Below are 21155 nucleotides of genomic sequence, written 5' to 3' on the forward strand. Positions count from 1 at the left end.
AAATTAAAATTACGAAATCAATGCGCTAGATTGTGAATCCCTTATAACAGAACACAACAAACATTAAGAACAGTCAACGTATTGCGCACTAGCGAGTCTATGAAATGTGCGCAATTAAATGCTATGGCAAGCTAAAGCTTTCACATAAGCGTAGGCAAGTTATGTAGATTGAGTCTTAACTTTTCACGTTGCACATCACTGAATGCAATCGTTTCTTTCGTGGAGCAAATGTTGATATAATTTGAGTATTAAATAGAGAAAGGAAAAAGGACAACTATATTTTGGTATTCAGCACGTGATTTAGCTATTCAGCGAAGCCGAAGTCGCATACGAATAACAATTTTTCGAGTTTGTCTCTTCCGGCCATTACAGCAGTCAGTACGGCTCGCCACGAGTCTAGAAATTTGTGTTGAATCATTAAAATAAAGTTGAACAACCTGAATTGCAATATTTTAAAGTTTATATTGAAAGTATATTAGTGTACCCCTGCCAAATAGTTATTTAAAAATAAGAAATGGCTGATTCCAAGAATAACGATGTTGAGATGAACGGTGAGGATTTCTCCAAAGACGTCACTACAAGCGAAAATGAGAACGGTACCGGCACCAATGGTACAAATGGAAACGCTGATGGCCAGTCAAACGCACGGGATGACGACAGGTAAATTTGTGTAGAAATTATATTTATTTATTAATTTCTATATCAAAATATCTATTTAAATAGTATTAAATGAGTGGTTGATTTTTAGTATCAGAAAGTGAGTTTTTCAAAGTGTTACGTAAAAATTTTGTTCTACTATGGGATATAAAGAAAGTTGACTGGTCAAAGGGTAGGCGAACTGAGGGGAATCTATATTTTCTGTATGTCGTACCAGAATCGTCTACCTCTTTGTTCAGTCTGTTCGAGGGTGTGTGTGAATATATTTGTTGCCTGTTTTTTGCGCGTGTGTGTGACTGTACTTCGTTATGGCTTCAGCACTTTTATGGGTACATTTTCATGTATAATTAGTTTTTACCTAGAATGTCCACCGTTAATTCTATTGTAATGAATTTGTAGGCGTTTTTACCAAATCTGTAGATATTTGTAACAAAAGTGTCTGTATTCACAGGATAGTAGGGAATTCCAACAGTTTACTCTAAATACAACTATTTCATGTATGTATACTTGTATCACGTTGGAGTACATCGTCTGTATGTAGTCACATTTTTCATTAACATTTAATTTTTCTAACAAAAGTTGAGGTTATGTGGTATTTTTGCTTACTTGTGCACTGAGCACGCTTTATTGGCCGCATTTTTTTTAAGTCTGCTTAACACTTATTTTTTTTACCTAATCTGAAATTCTCTTTCCAAACGTGTTTTAAAAAATGGCGGTCCAAAACAAAAGCAAAAAAATCTTCAGTCTACCTCCTTCGTCGTTCTTAAAATTAAGCAATGCCGGCGTTGGCGCGCTTTGTCAATACGAAAATGGCAATGCCGGCTGAGTATCAAGTGGCTCCTAAATTGTCATTGTCGATATATGGCACTTTCTCGCTTTTAAAAAATTGCTGAAATGTAAAATGGCAAATTTCTGTTTTCCCCTTCCTCAATTTCGACAGTTTGATGGATTTTAAATCCAGAATACTTGTGACTACATTGAGGACTTTTATTGGCGATAGTAGACGAACGTATTGATTTCACTAAACTATTTTTTTTTTTTTTAAATCAAAACGATCCTCTTATATACAAAAGTTGTATCCGATATTGTTTTTTAATATTATAATTTCGCTTCTGAAGAATGATATAGCAATTTCCAATTGTTCATGTCGTTCTTCAATTAAATTAAAATACTTGCAAAATAAATATAGTAAATAATGGATTCAATAAACAATATCCTTAACTACAAATGATAAACACTAAAATAGGAGTAAATCTTAGAAAATCTTTTTCTTTATTTCCAAATATACATATATAATTATTTGCAAAGTTAGATATTTAAATAGAAAGTATACAGTAAAGTATAGGTTCTTTAGAATCATTTATTTTTCAATTTCTTAAACTATAAAAGCGCTTCTTCATTCTCTTGAGACGTACATTTCGTTACTTATTTCGATTGTAATTTCGGATACACTTTTATTATACCGCCCGCAGTTATTTATCAATAAAATGAAGTTTAGGGTTACATCTGCTTGGATTTATACTGAAATATACTGGTATATTTTTAATAATAGTGAAGTCGTTTATATTGTTTATTATGTGCTCAAAGTGAAATAGATTTGTAACACAGTTCGAATTTCTCCGTTCATTTTAAAATTTGCTCATTATTGCAAAATTAACATTTTTTGCTATCATTAGAAAATAAAGTGGTTGGATATCTGGCAAAGTTCGATTAGAGATACATAATTGATTGTTGTATGTAAGGAAAGTTTTTCACGCTGTAACATTTCTGTCTTCGAAATATTATTAATTATTCTATAAGTTTTTTAAATGATCCTTATGTATTTATATTCCGAATATGAAATTTTTATATCTCAAAATTTAGAAAAGTAGTTGATTAACATAAGTATTTGAAAAGACTTCTATGTTTTAAATAAATAAAATTTAATGAGATTGTACAAAATGGTCAAGAAACAGAAACAAATAAAAATTATTTCTAAAATTATTACAAATATTTGTTTTCTTCTTTATGCGAATGAGTGTCATGTAATCTCCAAAATGTTTATAATGCATTAATTATTTTAAGAGAGTATTTGCCAGAATCCAATCAGTGCCGCCAGAGCTAATCGAGTTTTTGGGCGAAAGTCAAGCAATTAATTGCATGTTGGTTAAGATAATCTATAAATGTAAATGTAAGAACTGGAATATATCGGAAAAAAGTTCTATTTTAAAGGTTAATGTGTAAATCGATAGATTGAACCGTAAATTTAAATGTGAATTGAAGAGGATCGGAAAATTTCAAAAATAAAATATGTAATATTCTAAGATTCAATGACTAATGGACTAAAAATAATAAACTACTTTTGACTGATTTCTCGTGTCACGGATGCCGTAAACATATGCAAATATATATAAATATATATATATCATAAACGTAAAGAGCATGTAAAATGTTGTTGCAATAGGATAACAATACCCTATTTTCCATCATTGCTTTCCTGTTGTGTTTGAGTGAACTAATCTTGTTCCTCTCCGGCAGGTAATGAGTGATGAACATAAACAAGCCAATTATAGCTACGCTTATGGAAATCTCCGCAGATCAACTACAACTCACTATCACTTCATTAGTAACAATACCGGCAGGTAGCTTAGCAACGGCTTCAGCATGTGATCAATAAAAGGGTCAATTTTGGTGATTTTAATGGAATTGTACAATAGCTTGATGTATTTATGCGCCCAATAGAAATTGAGTCCTTTAAGAATGCTGGACACAAAATGCCTAAGACGACATCGTGGTACATTGCCCAGCAGCTAACATCGTTTACTGGCCACTGGATTCCTCGCATCAAACATGGCGTTGAGACACCATTCACGAGACACTTGTCGATGGTATTTATCTATGAAAAACAAAATAGAAGCAAATTATACAAGATACACAAAATTAACTTTAACTTGAGAAAATTGGATTACCATGATGTACTGTTAATATTTTTGAAGTGTTTTTTAAGTGTTTTCTATCTGATGTTGAAATTTGTTGAATTGAAATTTCGTTACTTGCTTTATAATATTTTAAAAATATCTATAATTATTAGCTTAAAATATCAAAAAAGAGTTTTAACTAACCGTGAAATTAGTACAATTATATTATTACGCTTAATCGCGCTAGAAGTAGAATTCAAATATCGATTGTCTTTGCTGGTTTAAAAGGTCGATTCGGTTATAATAATTAGTGTTGAAGTTTTGGTCTTTTTCATAAAAAATTGATTTCAAGTTCTGTAGATCGTTTATCGTGCAATAATGTAATAGATGAAAAATGGAAACAGAACTTTTGTATTTCGTATCTTTCGAACTCCATTCATTTTAAAATAATTAATTTTTATACCTAAAGAGATTTAATGGCTCTCTGCCCTCTACTCGCAGATATTTGGTGAGTTTGTTGTTATTTGAAGTGTTTCGAATATAAAAAAAAAAATAAATATAATACCACGTATCTACTATTATTTTAAATCAATCAATTAAAAACCTATTTTCCAAATTTTTTATAGTAAACATTTTCTTATTCTGAGTGCAACACATTTCGCTGAACTAAATAAGTGTAATATGTACTAATTATTTCTTTCTCGTCGTTACAGAAAACTGTTTGTTGGCGGTCTGAGTTGGGAGACTTCTGAGAGTAAGTAAATAAAATTTTGGAAGAAATATGATTGAGCAATGTTTACATGTTGTATGTCTTTTTGTAGAGGAGTTGCGCGAACATTTTGGCAAATATGGAGAAATTGAAAGCATAAATGTTAAAACAGACCCACAGACTGGCCGTTCACGTGGCTTCGCTTTTATTGTTTTCACTAGCACTGAAGCTATTGACAAAGTTCACGCCGCTGGTGAACATATCATTAACAACAAGAAAGTCGACCCCAAGAAGGCCAAGGCCCGTCATGGAAAAATTTTTGTTGGTGGTCTCACAAATGAAATCAGTGATGATGAGATCAAAACATATTTCAGCCAATTTGGCAATGTAAGTAGAAATAACAATAAATATGTACTATTCGCATTGTAATTTAATGTATTATTATATTTTTAGATTGTCGATGTTGAGTTGCCATTTGATAAGCAAAAGTCACAGCGTAAGGGATTCTGTTTCATTACATTTGATTCTGAACAAGTGGTAAATGAGTTGCTGAAGACACCTAAGCAAAAAATATCCGGTAAGGAAGTTGATGTTAAACGTGCAACACCGAAGCCAGAAAACCAAATGATGGCTATGCGTGGAGCCCGTGGTGGCATTCGTGGCGGACGTGGAGGCTTCGGACGTGGTGGTAAGTTAATAAGAATTTTAAAACGTTTGGTTTTGATGCATTTATTTGTGTCATATTTTAGACAACATACATATGTATTTCTATTTAAAGTACAAAACTAAATATTTCTAAAGCGGACATTTTTTTACATAATTAAAAATATATTTTATTTTAGGATATCCACAATGGCCAGGTCAAGGTGGTTATGCTCCATATGGCGGTTATGCAGGTGGTTATGATCCAGGCTATGGAGACTATTACAGCGGCGGCTATTATAATGGCTATGACTATGGATACGGTAAATACCAAACACATAGCAATTTACAATCAAACTCAAATTATAGTTATAATAATCCTACGGGTTATCACCACAAAAACAGTAATAACTACCAACAATTTAAATAAGAACAAAAATTTTATAAAAATGTATTTCATTGTTGCTTGAGTAATGAAATGATATGCAACTAAATGTATATCAATTGTTTGGTGTTATTTCAATCTGTAAGACTCAAGTCGAGATTCACCAGCTCATTACTCAGCACATGATACACTATACACAACATACAATTTTTTCAAATACCCTGATACTAGATTCGTAAAATTTTACTTTCAATTACGAAAATGAGAAACAAAAACAAAAACGTAATTATAATTATTATATGCCTAGTTATCTTCAAACAAAAAAAAACATTGAATTAAGATGAAAAATTTAAATAACTATTTGGTATTTGCTTTCATCTTTATTTCACCAATATATTTGTAGAGTAAAAACTATTATGCAAAACTTTTATTGTTAATAATTATTACTTTTAAATTTGAAAAAGAAAAAAAAAATAGTTAATACGAAAAAGAACAATACGTTTACAGCAATGTACAGGCGGCGGTTTTATTATCAGTGAGCCATTTTGAGTACTTGCACCTAATGAACAACAAGTAAAGGAAGTGAATAAAAATGACGAAGAGTGTATTTAACAAACAAATAAATTGCAATTGCTTCAAATTCGTGTATATTACATATGCGTATGAAACACTAAATACTTTGTATTTGCATATATAAGAATGAAACAAACTTAGTAACTCCATGTTATTAGATTGGACACATTGTTGTTAGTCGCTATGAGAATTTATGAGTAAGAAAGACCAAAGTAAATGAAAAATATTCACTGCTTAACAAGCAAATAAATACCTCCAATTGCCTTATTAGCTACACAAGATAAGAGAACTGTCACCTATATGTGCCAAAAATATCGGAAGAGCAAAAAGATACAATGTAGCAATGTCAGTTGATCGCATTAGTAAAACAGCTCGAAAATGGAAATAGTTTTCTTGTAGTCTTATTGGAAAATAAATTATACTTTTATCGTAATTTCTCGTAGGCTGTTTGCTAACTATTATCTTTTCCCTTCGAATAAGGCATAATGTGGACAACTTGACAATAATTTTTTTTGTTTTACAAGTTTCTCTTCTCTCATGTATTAGCCTAGCCATTCACTTGAGCGCGCAAATATATATAAAAAGTCAAATATATTTTGCCTGGTAATATGGTCCACGATCTAGATGTAGAGATTGTAACTACTATTGCGCTTTAAATGGCTGCTTACTTAAAAACCAACAACAGACAGAAAAGAACTAAAAACTCATGATTTTCTTTCGACTTTTAAGTCAAACCCAGAGCGAAGAAATAAAGAAAACTTCCTTTTTTCTTAGTTTATATGTTATTATTTTAACAAATTATTGTCCTTTGGCATGTGGAGGCTATGATATGTATGTGAGCCTCACATACAACAGACCCACTACATGCCAGTCGATAGTGATGAATATATTTTTAGACGCATATATTTTCGTATGCAACTATACATAAAATACATATAAGTGAATATATTTTTATTGAATATATATGTATAAATGCTACATACATATAATTGTTATATATATATATGTATACCTTTACAAGCATACTGTTCTATATGGTATTATATGGACTGTTTGCATGAATGCAAATAAATAAATAAATGAAAAAATCCACAGCGTAGGCGTTTTAAGCCGTAAAATATATGAAATATGAGAGGAGTATTGTTGCTGTGCAACAACAATCCTTACACACGCATATCGATCGGCTGGATAGATGATTGCGTGTATGCATTACTGCTGGCGCTTTATTCTCCAGACCACATACATTTATAATCATTTTATGGAATATCGAAAATGTGAAAGTTTTTTCAAACAATGCATTTTCCTGATCTCACCGGGATGTTTGTGGGGAGACAGATTTGTTCTGTATTATACAGATCACAATGCCGCAATTAATGATAAATGCATACACACATCGAAATGACTACTCACATCTAGTAGTATTTCTTTTATTTGCTATACCAACTTTTGACATTTCAGAACAAAAATCAGACTTCCGACATCAAAATAGTAAATTTGACATAGTTTTCAAAACATAACCGCAAACGTTAACCCGTATGGGTCTAGTTCTAACTAATTTACTTGGACAATTTTGTTTAGATACCATTGTTGAAATTTAGCATCCCAGATTCATAACGAAACCACCGCTGTCTGATAAATCGTCCAACTCGAGCTCCAGGTTCTGTTTTATTTGAATGCGCAAGGGCGGCGTTAGAATATAATTACAAGTTATTACAATTTATTGTGTTTTGTGAGAATCAATTTTCGAAGGAAAACTTAGAGCAAATTTTATTAAAACATAAAAACTTAATAATACACACACTTCGTCAATTTTAAAGTAAATGTTTTAAAAGTGAATTTTATTTGTGAAAAAACTATAGACAAATGCCATAGCGTAACTTTTATTTGAATTGATAATGCTTATGCAAGTCGACCAACCGAACAAAGCAGTTGGATATTTTTTCTTTTTCAACATTTGACAACATACACTCACCACTAAGCGATTGCATTTAATTAGGATACCCTTTAAAATATGTATAAATATTTTCAATTTTTTTTGTTTGCAAAAGAATGGTGTTTATGCACGACTTTCAATTTGCAACTTAGTATGTGGTGGTGTCAAAAGTAAATAATGCAACGCAGACACGGTTTATTTCCGTACAAATTAAGTTCCGTTACGGATTTAAACCTTTGCCTGAACGCAGAATACTAGAAAGTTGTGAGTTATTTGATTTTGACCCATGCACTTTTAAATGTTTCAATTCGTAAGATATATCTTACATTATTCTCTAAATTAAAATTAAATTTGTTTGTGCTAAAATCACTTAAACAGATCTATAAAAAAAAAAAACAAAAAAACGTAAACATTTGCATGTTTCTCAGTGTTAAAACTTGTGCAAATACACGAGCCAAAAATATATATCATCTTACCTATGTAACTTATATATCCGCCTATTTTATTTAAAATATATATTTGACTAAATGTAATTAATCAAATTAGTAGAGAAAAGGCAGCACTAAAAGTTGGAGTATGCAAGTTTGCAAAAAAAAGTTTAATAAAATTAAGAAAACCACCAATAAATATTGGAAACAAGTAAAAATACATCTTCGAAAAATAATTACCCCAACCTTTAGTGTTTGCCTTGGTTTTAAAGTTATTAATTATTTGTAATTATTATTTGATTTATATTTTTTAACTTATATTACATTACATTTTTCGTAGCACTTACTAAATGTGTTGATTGAAATCTTAATATACATATATATATATATATATTTGTGAAACAATCTGATTGAAAGATAGTATATGAAATAACTTTGTAATACCGAATTTTCTGATGTTTCGCCTCACACCACAAACCTATAAGATATATACCTTATACCAAATACCGAATACCGAATACTACTACTGAAACAACAAACTAACTTGATACCGTTTGCCGCTCGCTTCAATTACCAAGTACACACATATTTCAAAGATTTCACCACGTGATGAAAAGCAAGTATTTAGTAATGGCGACCACAATTTCAACTTTAAATGACGGCAGGACATTTTTCGACGGCTTACGTTGGCAGCAGTATACATAAGAAAATATTGTTTCATAAATAAGCTCAAGCTTACTTTATTTTCTTGTTAGCTTGCTGCCAATGACTAAAAGTTTTTATGTTGAAGAGTTGCGGTTACTGTTGTAGAGTTTTATAAGTCTTTTGAAATTTTATTTTTTAGTTTTTTTATCAGTTCTTAAACGTTAATGTGAATTTGTGAACCTTAACTAACACTTGGATAACTAAGAAAATAAATTTTAATTTTTTTTTTTGTTATATTTTCTAATTTCTAAATTTTACAAATTCTCAGTAAATATACAATTGATTTTCTATTCGCTTTTTAATGAAATCACAATAATATTTTATCGAAAATTATTTAGTTTCTCCGTGATAAGTAACTACAATTAACAAGCACTCTACCAATTTTTTTGTTTTGGTTTCTTAATTCATATATTAATAATTAATTGTAAACAAAGTTAGAACATACATGTTTTTCTTATAATATAAAATTTAACTATAATTAATATTTAATAATGGAAAATCTGGCACGTTTTGCATTAGTTTAACGTCGAGTATGGAATTAGTTTTACACTTCATAGTTATTCACATATTTTTAAAAAACAATTTCAATACTTAGAAAAAATAATTATATAACATAAAATTTGCGTTTGCGTTTTTGTTTTTCTCTGTAAAATTTTACACTAGTAATAATTTAAATCATAAATATCTTAAAAACTAAATCGAAATTATAAACTATATTTGAAAGTCCCATGAGTTGCATATGTATGAATTTCTAATATTACTTCCAAAAAGAAAAAAAATAATAATTAAAACGCCGACGACGACGACGAAGAAGATGAAAGCGAGTGATGAAGTGAATTATTGAAGTATAAAAAAGTGTTTTTGGTGAGGTGAGACATTCAAAACACAGAAAAACAAGCAAAGCAGATATATTGAATTAGACGAAAATCGTTTCGGTGTTAAATGGCAAAAAATATAATATGTAATTAGAACCTATAACTACACTCTTTTGGCATAATTTGTTAATGTCTGTTATTTGCTGGACAAAATTATTTTCAAAATTTCAAAAGTGATTTAATTGCTTGATACATTTTCACTCTCAAATAATGATTTTTGCCATTGGCATTCACCGAAGTGCGCTTTCGTATATAAAATATGCTCTGGCATAAAAGTTTTGCAATGAAAATACTGTGTGTGAAAATGAGGTACCTTATATTAAAAAAGGATTTATATATATGTATGTTAATGCATATGTGAATATTAGACAGTTGTAAAGAAACAGCATTTTGAAACATGTAAACAATTATGCGTCGACGCAATGCATTTTTTTTTACTAATTAAATGAAAATGTTGAATCAAGCGTAAAATTATTGGCGGTATTGATGTTGCTTACAAACGGTTTGATGACAATTGCTGCAATTTGAAGGGTTCGGGTTTGAAAGCATTTGAAAGCGAATTGTAAGCTTCTTAAAAATCACTGAGATTGTTGCAATTTTTTCTGTTTAGCGCCGTTTTGTGCAGATGAAAAAAAATCATTTTTCAAAACTCGAAATCCTTTAAAAACATCATAAAACAGTCAAACCGAAAAAAGACACATAAGTATGTTGACGTTATCAAGCTAAAGTTATATAAAAGTCACAAAGAGTATAAATGGACATTTTATTCTTATTGTCAGTATCAGCCAAACTGCAGAACGTTTAGAAAACAACATTATTCAATTCAAAAACAATTGTAGGCATATATAAATAATCTATTATAAATCTACATACATAATTATATTAACTCGCAACATTATAATCCAAAACGAAGAGCAAATAAAAGAAAGAAAACTAAAAACCACCGCTTTTCTTACTTCTATAATAGAAAATAGAGTGTTCTCTGTAAAAGTTGTGGTTCTCGTTTAGATAATCGCTGTTATGGATAACTCTCTTCGCCTTGAGTCACATATAAAACTTCGTCTATCACTCGCTTTTCTTCTTTCCTACAATTTTGGCGTTGGCGTTGGCGTTGGCGTTTGTCTTGGGTGGGATATTTTCAACCTTAGGTGGTAGGTAAGTTCCGCTTCAAAAGTTGCAACGGCAAATTGGTATACTTACTGCGGATACATATGTCGCGATCCAAATTAGGGTCGCAATAACTCTACTCGCACCAAACACCACAGCCGGATAGAAAGTTAAATTTGATTTTAAAATATTAACTGGTTTAAAGATAATTAAAGGATAACTTTTAAGCATATTTTGGTACCATTTCCAGAGGTATTGCAGATTACCTTTATTATTAAATACGCTATATATCAATATCATTACGACTAAATGCAGAAACACTTTTAATTTATGTGTGTGTATTTTTAATATGGTATCGTTTTGAGATACCCTAGAACTTTGAACATTAAAATGCTCTCATAATTAGTATATTAAATATTAAATAACTGAATATTCTTTTTGTCTCAAACAAATATTGAAAATAAAATTTCAAACCACGGGCCAACAACTATACAATGAAAATGTTTACGCTCTGCACCATGCATAAAACGCATCATATTATATTTGAATCAATGCATGTTCAAACCACAATTTTCTCAAACCAAATATCAAATGAAATAAATATAAAGATTACGGCTACGGAGGTGGTTATGATGGCGGCTACGGTGGCGGTAGCGGCGGCGGTGGCCGAGGTGCCGGTGGTCCACGCGGCGGTCCAAAAGGTATTAAAATCACAAATAATCAGCAACAATTGTTAAACATTTCCAAGATTAATTTTGTTTTTTTTTGCTTGTCTACCATAGATTTTTATACATCTCCAACAAAATTTTGTACCAAAATTTGTTAATTGAAAATCTAAATGAAATTGTTTATGGCACATACGGTTAAATTCGTTGACTATCGGAGTTTTCCTTTTAATATTTTCCAAAACAAAACCAACATTTCTAAAAATTTGGCTTTAAAATTTATTTTGTACACATATTTTTATTTTATATGCATATGTATGGTTAAGAAATCCCATCTCATTTTATCCTGTCAACTCTTTTGTGAACATTGCATCATTTCCGGAAAATAAAAACCAGCACTTAAAATTTGTGTATCACATTCTATGCGATTTTCCTTCTCTATTCGGAACTGGTGCAAATTAATCTATATAACACAACATAGGGACGTATTATTAGACCATAAAATAGCTTTTGTTAAGTAAGTTGTTTTCTGTAGTTAAAAACTTTGGCTAAGTTCCCTTACCCCTTGTTTCTACCCTGTAGCGCATGTTGAATTGTATAAATATTTGGGTTCCCGTTGCCGCCTCGGCGTAAACAGACTTGCACGTATATTCATATTCGCATTATATATTTGTATTCCTTATTAGGTGCCGGCGGCTATCCTTCGGGAAAGCAAAGAGGGACAGGACGCCAGCCCAGACACCAACCCTACTAATCACGTTCGTTGCAATAAGTTGATAGTAATAAACAAGCGCTGGTACCAAAAAAATCACACACTACACGAACTTAATTTTTTGATTAAGTTTTTACTCATCGCTTGGAAATTAACTATATAAACGAATTATATGATTTCTTCTGGTAAGTAAAAAACATTTTTCAAAAATAACAAATGCTTTTAGAAACTCGTGTTTTAAATATGCACGACAAAAATAGGTTATAATTATAACTTAAACTGTTAAAAAGTAAAAAAATATTTATTTAATATGTATTATTGGAAAGCTCCTTAATTTGTATTTCAAATACATTTCGGCATAATTGAACATTTTAAATTTAAAAAATATGTTCGTGCTCACGTTTCCACCGAAATGTGAAAAATAACTACGCTGAATTTAATATTTGAATTAATTAATAAAAAGAAAATGTTTTACGACTGAAATATAATACATTTTTACCTTATATCTTTTTCAGTGTTATATTTAATACATGCACACACACAAACGAGAAATTTGCCACCTGAAATAAACACTACAACGGAAAACAACAACATAAATATACTCAGAGACGCAGTGCTGACAACAACACCCCATTCCAAATAGTTTATCATCAACCATATGAAACAATCTCATTGTGGTCGGCACGGTTTAAACAATCAATTTAAGTTCGTATGTGTGTCCAATGAACAACCAATGGAAAATACACCGGCCTTACTTTTTTTTACCAGAAGTGCAAGCAAAAAAGTCTACTACTTCAGCGTTGCATTCATTGCAGTGTCAACTTAACAACAATTCAGCAATCAATAGTTTATTAGCAGTACTTTTCACTAGTTTTAGATCATACATACATATATATTACACTTAATCTTATGTTACCTAATATACTTACTTACTTTAAAATGGTAATTTTTATGCTCTAAGTAGTAGTTGTGGTATGTTATCAGTTAGCAATTTGTAATTATCAACTCAGCCCCATTTGAAATGCTATTTTCCTTACCCGCATCCTATCCACATAATCCATGCGCACAATGCGCCTCCACACATGCGCATACATGCCGTATGTATGTGCGTGCATGAGGTGTTTGTTTGCGAATTTAATTTACATCAACTTGTCGCTCAATTCGTAATAAAGCTGTCACATTGTCGTTTGATAGCGTTTATCTTTTTGCTAGTATACATAACGTGCGTTATGTACTATTTTTTATACTTATCTATACTTACTACTAATGTCTAAAAATAAGCGTATAACAGAAAGAATGGCAAACAAACAAAATAAACTTACCAAGTTATGCTTAAATTATGAGTACTATCAAGTGTCAGTGAAGAAGAGAGTGTGGTGAGAGAGGGTGTATCGTCGACTAACACAACAAAATAAAGCTGCATCCATAGCAAAACACAACAAAAACGTATCCACCAAAATATTCGACGTAGAATTCAACTAAAGACAAATTATGCATGTACAGTTACAACAGTTGCATACATCTCCATACAATTCAATACATATATATATATTTATTCTCATAATATATATATACATATATATAACGCAGAAGTAACATCATAAAAGAATTTATATATTTTAATAAAGATCTAAGAAAAAACAAAACAGGAGTGATTGTAATTAAGATCACTATTGGGCGGCGGGAACTAAAATCTAAAATAGGCAAAAAATAGTTTTAGTGATAACTTTTCAATTACGTAAGGCAAATAAATTAATCCGAGGGATTTTCTTCCTTTAAGTCACTGCAAATAGACTATGGTATGGATGTGTGCGTACGTGGACAGATATACATATATATAACACAATATATATAACATTAAATGTGAAGTACTCGTAACATAGAATTCGAACCGCTTTCAGTTGGGTTAATGCAGGATTGAACGAATCGTAGGGGTTCACGGTGACGTTTTACCGTTATTTACTAGTGCACACGGTACTTACATACATACATACTTCCCGCTTTTGCAGCGTGTGTAAAGGGCGGGCAATTTGCAGACTTTGAAAGGAAAGCTTTTTGATAATAAGCAGAAAATATTATTTCACTGTGCTAAATATAAAACATTTTCGATACAATGCGCGAATAAGAGATGTGTGTTTGTGTGGAGTGAGCATACGAGTACTAACTGAATTTAAAATAGTTATTACATGACTTGTTAAATTGCTGACATTGTCATGGTAATGTTTATTCATAGATCTATATGTACGTATTCTATCTTATTCATTCAGAAAACAACAACAACAATAACCAATGCAAAAAACACAACAAATACAAGTTAATTATAAAACAGAAACAGCAAAGAACTAATTGCAACAAAGATTAAACCTTGAATAAATATATATTATTATAAAAAACTCAATGTACAAAACAACAAATTGACGACTTTCATTTCTTGGAATAATATATAAGGTTCAAACCCACAATTACACAATTACACCCTGAACACTGCATATTAAGTCTGGCACGAAGTTTGTAACGCTCCGGTTTATACGCCGCAGACCCTAAAAAGTTGGTATTTGTCAAAAAAAATATGAACTGGCTTGTTAGCAAATATGTAATATTTTGTGGACTGACGAGTCAAAAATTATTTAATTCGGAGCACTAGCTCCAGAGTCCATATACGACGTCTCTCGCAACTGCATAGCCTCCGAAGTATGCCGTAAAAAGGAGTTGCTCCGCATAGAAAAGAGAGTGAGGAGAGAACGGCACTGACAGCAAGCAACACATATGTACTTACGTTGACAGTGATCACATTCGCAGCAAACTCCAGGAATTGTTCGGAGTGCTGGACCTTTGTGATCATATGTAATATAGGAGAGGGCACAATAGACCATAATTCGCAGTGCAAAACCTCAATTAATTTCTATTTATCTGTATCGTAAAAACATTAAAGAATGGCGCATAAAAACGATAATATGTCTATCGGTCAGCTCTACGTTTTTTGGTGAGTAACGGCTTTTTTTCTTTGGACTTCGGGCACTTAAGCTTCTTCCAAAAGCCTTTTTCTTACCGTCTTATTAGTAACCGCTAGATTTAATTCAGCTTTTATCTGCCTGACCGATTTAAAAGGGTTCTTTTTGTGTCCATTTTGTGCGGTTTTTCAGTCGGGTCTCCGTAACCGGAACCGGAATCAGTGTGACGCTGAGTTGAGTAGCCATGTCCGTTTGTCTGTCTGTTTAGTCCGTTAGTTTATCGATCTGAAATTTTTTGCGTAATTTTCTGCCCAAGAAGCAGCTTATTTATTGGAACCTCCTATATCGGAACCTACTATATCGGACCACTATCCTAATCGCTGACATGTAAATTGATTGGTCAAGATCAAGTTGTCTTTAGGAAGGTCAAAAGCAGCTCGACAACCTCCAAACAAATTGATCGGATCGGACTACTATAGCATATAGCTATCACTGATCGATCAAAATCAAGATCTTTTTACCCACTTTTATTCCATAAAAGGCTCCTCTGAAGGGTATTTTAGGTTCGTTGCAGCGAAGACAATGTTTTTCCTTGTTTTCCGAAACTTAAACATCTGTGCAAGTGGATATCTTAAAACATTTATTTTCTTAGAGTGGATAAGCATTCGGCTAAGCGCACATAACAACAACCACATGAGACTGGGGACGCACACATCTACGGACTTCCCAATTTTTGCTTTGTATCCAATTTCTTAATAGTTGCGCTTCACCTGGCCCGTTTGGAATAGAATGTCCAGCATATTTAAGAATTCGCGGTATTTGAATTCCAAGCGCAGACCTAATAGGGAAAGATAAGTAAATATTTTTATATATTTTTAATCAAAGTGAAAATGCGATCTGATCAAATTTGAGGTCTGGTTTAGATTGGTACAAACTTTGTTCATTTTTGTGTGAAGTGAAGTGTGATCTCCATATGTCAATGTGTTTGGCAGCTGTTCGTCTATTTGGTAAATAAAATTTTGTGTTTCCAATTTAGTGACGGAATTTCCAATGGAAACACATGTATCTGAGTGGCGCCAAGTATTCAGTGGTCATGAAGTCATCGAATACGTATCTCATGCGAGTTAATGACGATAACATCAAAAGAGATAAGAAAAATTATAAATCAACTCAACACATTTTGGTTAAGAATGGTAGCTCAGGATTCCACATTAATCAAAAGCATCTTTACTGAAACATGGTGAGGAGACGTGGGTTTATGAAACTGTTAATCAATTTATAAACCGAATGGCACTCCAAAAATGAGCTGCTACCGCAAATACAAGTAAAATTCGGACAAAAATCAAGCTGATGCTCAAATTTTTTGATTAATAATTCCGTGGAATGTTCAATAAGGCAAAACTACTTGCCCATTTTGACTCATCTACGTGAAACAATTGTTTTAAACGACCGGCTTTGTGGGCAAAAAACTCATGGATTTTTCACCACCATAATGCTCTGTAACATTTTAGCATGTTAGTAACTAACTTTTTGGCCAAACACGAAATTATAGTCAACGTTCAGCCACCGAATTCCCCATATTTGCCTCCTTGTGTCTTTTTTGTGTATTTCGACACTGTAAAATCCGGTCCGGGACACTCGCCATAGCTCGAAGTCATACGCTGAAGCCACTGAAGGACGGGTCAGCCGAGGTTCATAACGAGTGTATGGAAAATTGGCTTACTCGATATTAGTATGCTTGCATTGACTGAAAAGGAGTATACTTTTAAGGTGTTAATAAATATTTGCGTTAAAATCGCTTTTTTGTCACTTCGGGTTCAATTTGATCAGATGGTATAACACATCGCAAAGTGGTCCTTGGTTTGAACTTACCGCGTTGTAGGCCAAAGCATTTATAGACTGCATCCAGCTCACGACTGCTCACAATGTTGTGCATTTCGCGCACAGTTAGCGCACGAAGCAGTTGATTTCGTGTTATTGTGCCGCAGTTTTCACGATCAAAGTCCTGGAAGACTTGTTTCAAATTGGATATTTCGTCTGGCTTGCGCGCCAACTTCATGAGTGCTTGCGAGCAGAGTGTGCGCTCTTCGAAATTGAGGAAGCAATCGAAGCAATCTAGATTGGCCAAGTGTATAAGTGGCACAGCGGTAACCTCTTTGTCACCCATTGAGGTTTCGATTTCAATGAAGATCTCGTCAAGCGCTCGACAGAAATCCCGATAAAGTACACAGCAAGCTCGCTTGGGCGAGCGGAAGCTACAAAGCACAGAAAAAAATTAGTCGTAAGCTAAAATATGGTCTGCAAAAAGATATATCGGCTTACATATTGCTAATCGCGTTCGATTCATCTGCTGATAGAGATATAAGTGCGTTGTCTAAACCGCGCTTGAAGTCAATTTCCAATATATCGCCCTCACGATGTCGATCGTAATCCTGCAGAAAGTCAATAATATTGATGCTACGCGTGATTGCTTGTCTTTTAATGTTTGACAGCAGTTTGATAATGTATTCTTCGCTGTAGTTGTCGCCGACACTCTTGCTGACTGCAGGGCATTCTGTCTTCAGCGCTTCTGGTTGGGGTTTCAGCTTCGGTACTGCGTACTCAGCGGGATCGGCATGCTCCAGGAATTTCGTGTAATTGAATCCCAATTCATTCCCATAGCGCGCCAGCAATGCATTAAGCTCATTATTAGAGAGCAAAATGCCGTTAGTGAGAAAAACTTGATTTGCTTGATTACAGCCGACATGGCCGCTATTCAGCCTGGAACGGTGTGGATGAAAACACATTGTTGAGCATTTTGCCTTTGGAAAGTATGCACTTACTTGTCGTAGTTTCGGAAAAATGGATGCAGATGTAAGCGCCGGTTCCGTATGCGCATTTGGATACGCTGCAATGCTTCCTCGCAATAATTGCGCATAACTTCCTCGGCGTGATCCCAATCCAGAGTACCCTCCCTAGGCATTTGCTTTATATAGTCAGGTGGCGATTGCACTTCCAGTAGAGGCGTTTTTTCCAGATGTTTGATGGTAAAAACTTTGTAAAAGTGTAGACAAGTTTAGATTTGAGAGTAAAAACATAGAAATAGATTACGAGTACCTTTATCGATTTCGTCCTCAAATAACCGCCACATAATGCGGTTTGTATCGACCGGGTCTAAATAGCGGGTTAACAACATATTCATATCACGCTGCGAGAGATACTTGCGCACGCCAACATTGTCTAGGGCGCGCTCAAACTGATTTTTTGTTACTGTGCCGGTCCTCAGGTGATCGAAGCACTCCAAGAACTCCTTTACTCGCACACGACGCTTGTGTACGAAGTTTTGTATACAAAATATGAGATCGCATACATCTTTGTACTCCTTCGGATGATTGCAAAGATCGGGAAATACTTTGAATGCCATTTTTGTGCCGTTAATTGCTGGCAACTCGGAGAGTTCGAGGTCAACCAGACGACCGGGGAAGTCTTTAATGATTTGCTTTTAAAATGAGATATATACTTACATATATGTAATGATTTCTGAGAGTTTTCGAATATTCCCACTCACCATGGCGTTGTCTAATAGATTATTTTGTTTTAAATAATCCATAATATTTTGTATATGCCTAATGAAGGCTACATAGTTCACGGTATACGAATCCTTGATATATCGTTTCAGCAAAAGCAGAAAATCATCATCTGAGATGGGAATCTTCAGGAAGTGGAGAACCCGTGAAAAATGTGCGACGGTCACCACACCGACGTTTTGGGAAACCTAAATATTGACGAAAGCTTACAAAGACGCATACAAACCTATTTTTGGACCATCCCCTCTAAACGAAACTTACTATTTCATAGTCTTGGAAATATGGAAATAAGGGCAAATTGCTAAACTGGGCAATTTTTATAAGAATCAAACACAACCGACGTCTATCTTCAGGCCTTGGTATAACATTAATATGCATGGGATCGTTCCATTCTAACCCCGTAGCCAAATCCTTTTTGTTGGTTGACGCAGCTGAAATACAATATAATAGTTTTCATGAATATTTTGCTTAATGACTGATCCAAGGCACTTACGTTCTTGACAAACCACTTTGCAGAATTGCTTGTAGGCGACACGGCCATCGCGCAGTCGAAAGTAGTCGGTAACCTCACGCAGCTCGAATTCCGAAAGGCCCACCACATTTTTATATTTGCCCAAAATGCTGGTGAAAAGTGAGTCTACAAAGACAACGCATTAACAACACGAAATAACCTAAAACTGATATGTCCGTCTTACTTGATATTAAGCCGGTGCAATTTGGGTCGTGCTCCATGAAGTCCGCGCAAATGTCAAAGCCATAACGGAAAATCGTTGCTTGAATTTTGCGGCAAGCTCGCCATATTTCATTCAAATTTAAATTTAGCTTCGCAAAGAAAATTGCAATTAATTCAGTAAACTTATATTTGAAGCACAAATTTCGCCCTTACCCTCTCATCGTCCTCCATATTTGAAATTTTTACACTTTTTTGCAAATATAATTTTGTATTTTTTTATTTAAATGAGGAAAAGCGGTATTTAATTATCTTTTTGCATACAAATTTACACATATAAAATGTAAGTATGACAAAAAAAAACGCCACAAAAATTTTATTGTGGAAATTTTCTCCTTTGATCGCAGTTATTTGAAAACGTTTTTGACTTATTCCTACCGAAAATATTAACCTTAAGTTGAACATTCAAGAGTCAAGGCGTTATTTTTAAAGTACGCCAAATAATGCTAGAGCTTTCACGTCGTGTTCGTTTCACGATGGCACCATAAACAACAAAACAGTTGCGCTCGGCTAAATTATAATTTGGTTGGTTCGCCTTAAACATTTCGGATAATATTCCGATTCGCCTTCATTTTTAATGGTTCTAACTTAATCTGATCGTTTTCAGAATTAGGAAAATTAAATTGAAAAGATAAATTAATTTTTAGGGAATTATAGACGATCAAACAGCTTGTCTTAGTAGAGAAAAATTAAATTAAAATTTTAAATTAAAAAAATCTTGCTTAATAACTGAAATATTACCCTAAAGGCAGAAATAAGTGTAGCTATAGAATCAGTAATTGTGGTATATTGGGTATATGGGGGCTGAGGCTACGGCTTGTATTATATTCGAGGAATAAAGTTGATGCCGCTTTACAGAGGACATGATAAAGTCAGAATCCAATCGGTTTAGTGGATTAGGAATGAAGAAGGAATCAACATGTAACCTTAATATGTCACTCTTGAGCTTAAATTTCCAACTCCACTCGTTGGAGAGCTTTCTCACGACTTGTTTCGCTGATGAAATGCAATATTAGAGCAAGGCCGGCAAACATTAATCTAGTAGCATGTGAGCTAACCTATTGCAGGGCATGACCACTCGCTCTCTTACAAATATAAAATCCGCCGTTATGTTATCGCTTTCTCCTCGCAATGTAACAAAGTGAATTGCATGTAGAAGTTCGTACTCTCATAATTGCAGTTATTCTGCTACACGTGACTTTCCCCCATTATACAAGAAGTTACCCTCTCACAATATGAACATTGTATGTATGTACTACATATATGTATGTATGTACAAAAGACTTTTTATGATCTTTCCTGTAGTGATTTCAATGGCAAAAATGATAGGGCGGCTGAGACGACTTTTATTATCTGCACTTTAAAACAATTTAATAGTGAAGTCACGTAGTAGAATCGATGATGCTTTAACGGAACTGCGAGTAGATCCTGCAATTTGAAAGTGAAATGCAACCGCTAAATGTATTCAACATATACATATATGTATATAAATATGAACCATATTTCAGGTCATACCTGCAGGAAACACAAAAGTAGCGAAAATGTTTAGGTCTGAATTAGTAGAAATCTCTTGTCATTTACTTCTAGTTCCATGTTTTTCAAATCATTAGAACTTATACA

General features: G+C 33.2%; 2 protein-coding genes across 3 annotated transcripts; one reads left to right on the plus strand and one right to left on the minus strand.

Moving 5' to 3' along the window:
• The first annotated feature begins 514 nt into the window (after nucleotides 1-514).
• LOC120766978 (RNA-binding protein squid) lies at nucleotides 515-13767 on the plus strand. 2 transcript variants are annotated; one of them, XM_040092773.1, is made up of 8 exons: nucleotides 515-660; nucleotides 4268-4308; nucleotides 4376-4650; nucleotides 4717-4951; nucleotides 5106-5228; nucleotides 11520-11612; nucleotides 12263-12473; nucleotides 12804-13767. In XM_040092773.1, the coding sequence occupies exons 1-7, from the start codon at nucleotides 515-517 to the stop codon at nucleotides 12328-12330; spliced, it is 981 nt and encodes a 326-aa protein (XP_039948707.1). In that variant the 3' UTR covers nucleotides 12331-12473; nucleotides 12804-13767. The 2 variants fall into 2 exon arrangements, with proteins under 2 accessions (XP_039948707.1, XP_039948708.1); XM_040092774.1 differs by lacking the exon at nucleotides 11520-11612.
• Nucleotides 13768-15898: 2131 nt separating this feature from the next.
• Nucleotides 15899-19799, minus strand: LOC120782028. Its single transcript, XM_040114189.1, has 10 exons — nucleotides 19692-19799; nucleotides 19501-19627; nucleotides 19299-19442; nucleotides 19067-19236; nucleotides 18787-18993; nucleotides 18336-18717; nucleotides 18062-18272; nucleotides 17562-17999; nucleotides 17112-17494; nucleotides 15899-16077 (listed from the first exon to the last, which is right to left on the minus strand). Exons 1-10 carry the CDS (start codon nucleotides 19707-19709, stop codon nucleotides 15992-15994), a joined length of 2166 nt encoding a protein of 721 aa, XP_039970123.1. The 5' UTR covers nucleotides 19710-19799; the 3' UTR covers nucleotides 15899-15991.
• Between the last annotated feature and the right edge of the window lie 1356 nt (nucleotides 19800-21155).

Source organism: Bactrocera tryoni, chromosome 1 (genome assembly GCF_016617805.1).
Source record: "Bactrocera tryoni isolate S06 chromosome 1, CSIRO_BtryS06_freeze2, whole genome shotgun sequence".
In the NCBI taxonomy this organism is placed as follows: domain Eukaryota; kingdom Metazoa; phylum Arthropoda; class Insecta; order Diptera; family Tephritidae; genus Bactrocera; species Bactrocera tryoni.

Bases quoted from the DNA above. Each gene is read 5' to 3' on its own strand.
- LOC120766978 (XM_040092773.1), top strand. From the start codon at position 515: ATGGCTGATTCCAAGAATAACGATGTTGAGATGAACGGTGAGGATTTC. The intron at 4,309-4,375 runs GTAAGTAAATAA...GTCTTTTTGTAG, and splicing joins GAGTTGGGAGACTTCTGAGA to AGGAGTTGCGCGAACATTTT. The intron at 4,651-4,716 runs GTAAGTAGAAAT...TTATATTTTTAG, and splicing joins ATTTCAGCCAATTTGGCAAT to ATTGTCGATGTTGAGTTGCC.
- LOC120782028 (XM_040114189.1), bottom strand. The intron at 19,443-19,500 runs GTAAGACGGACA...TTGTCTTTGTAG, and splicing joins TTGCACCGGCTTAATATCAA to ACTCACTTTTCACCAGCATT. The intron at 17,495-17,561 runs GTAAGCCGATAT...TGTGCTTTGTAG, and splicing joins TCGAACGCGATTAGCAATAT to CTTCCGCTCGCCCAAGCGAG.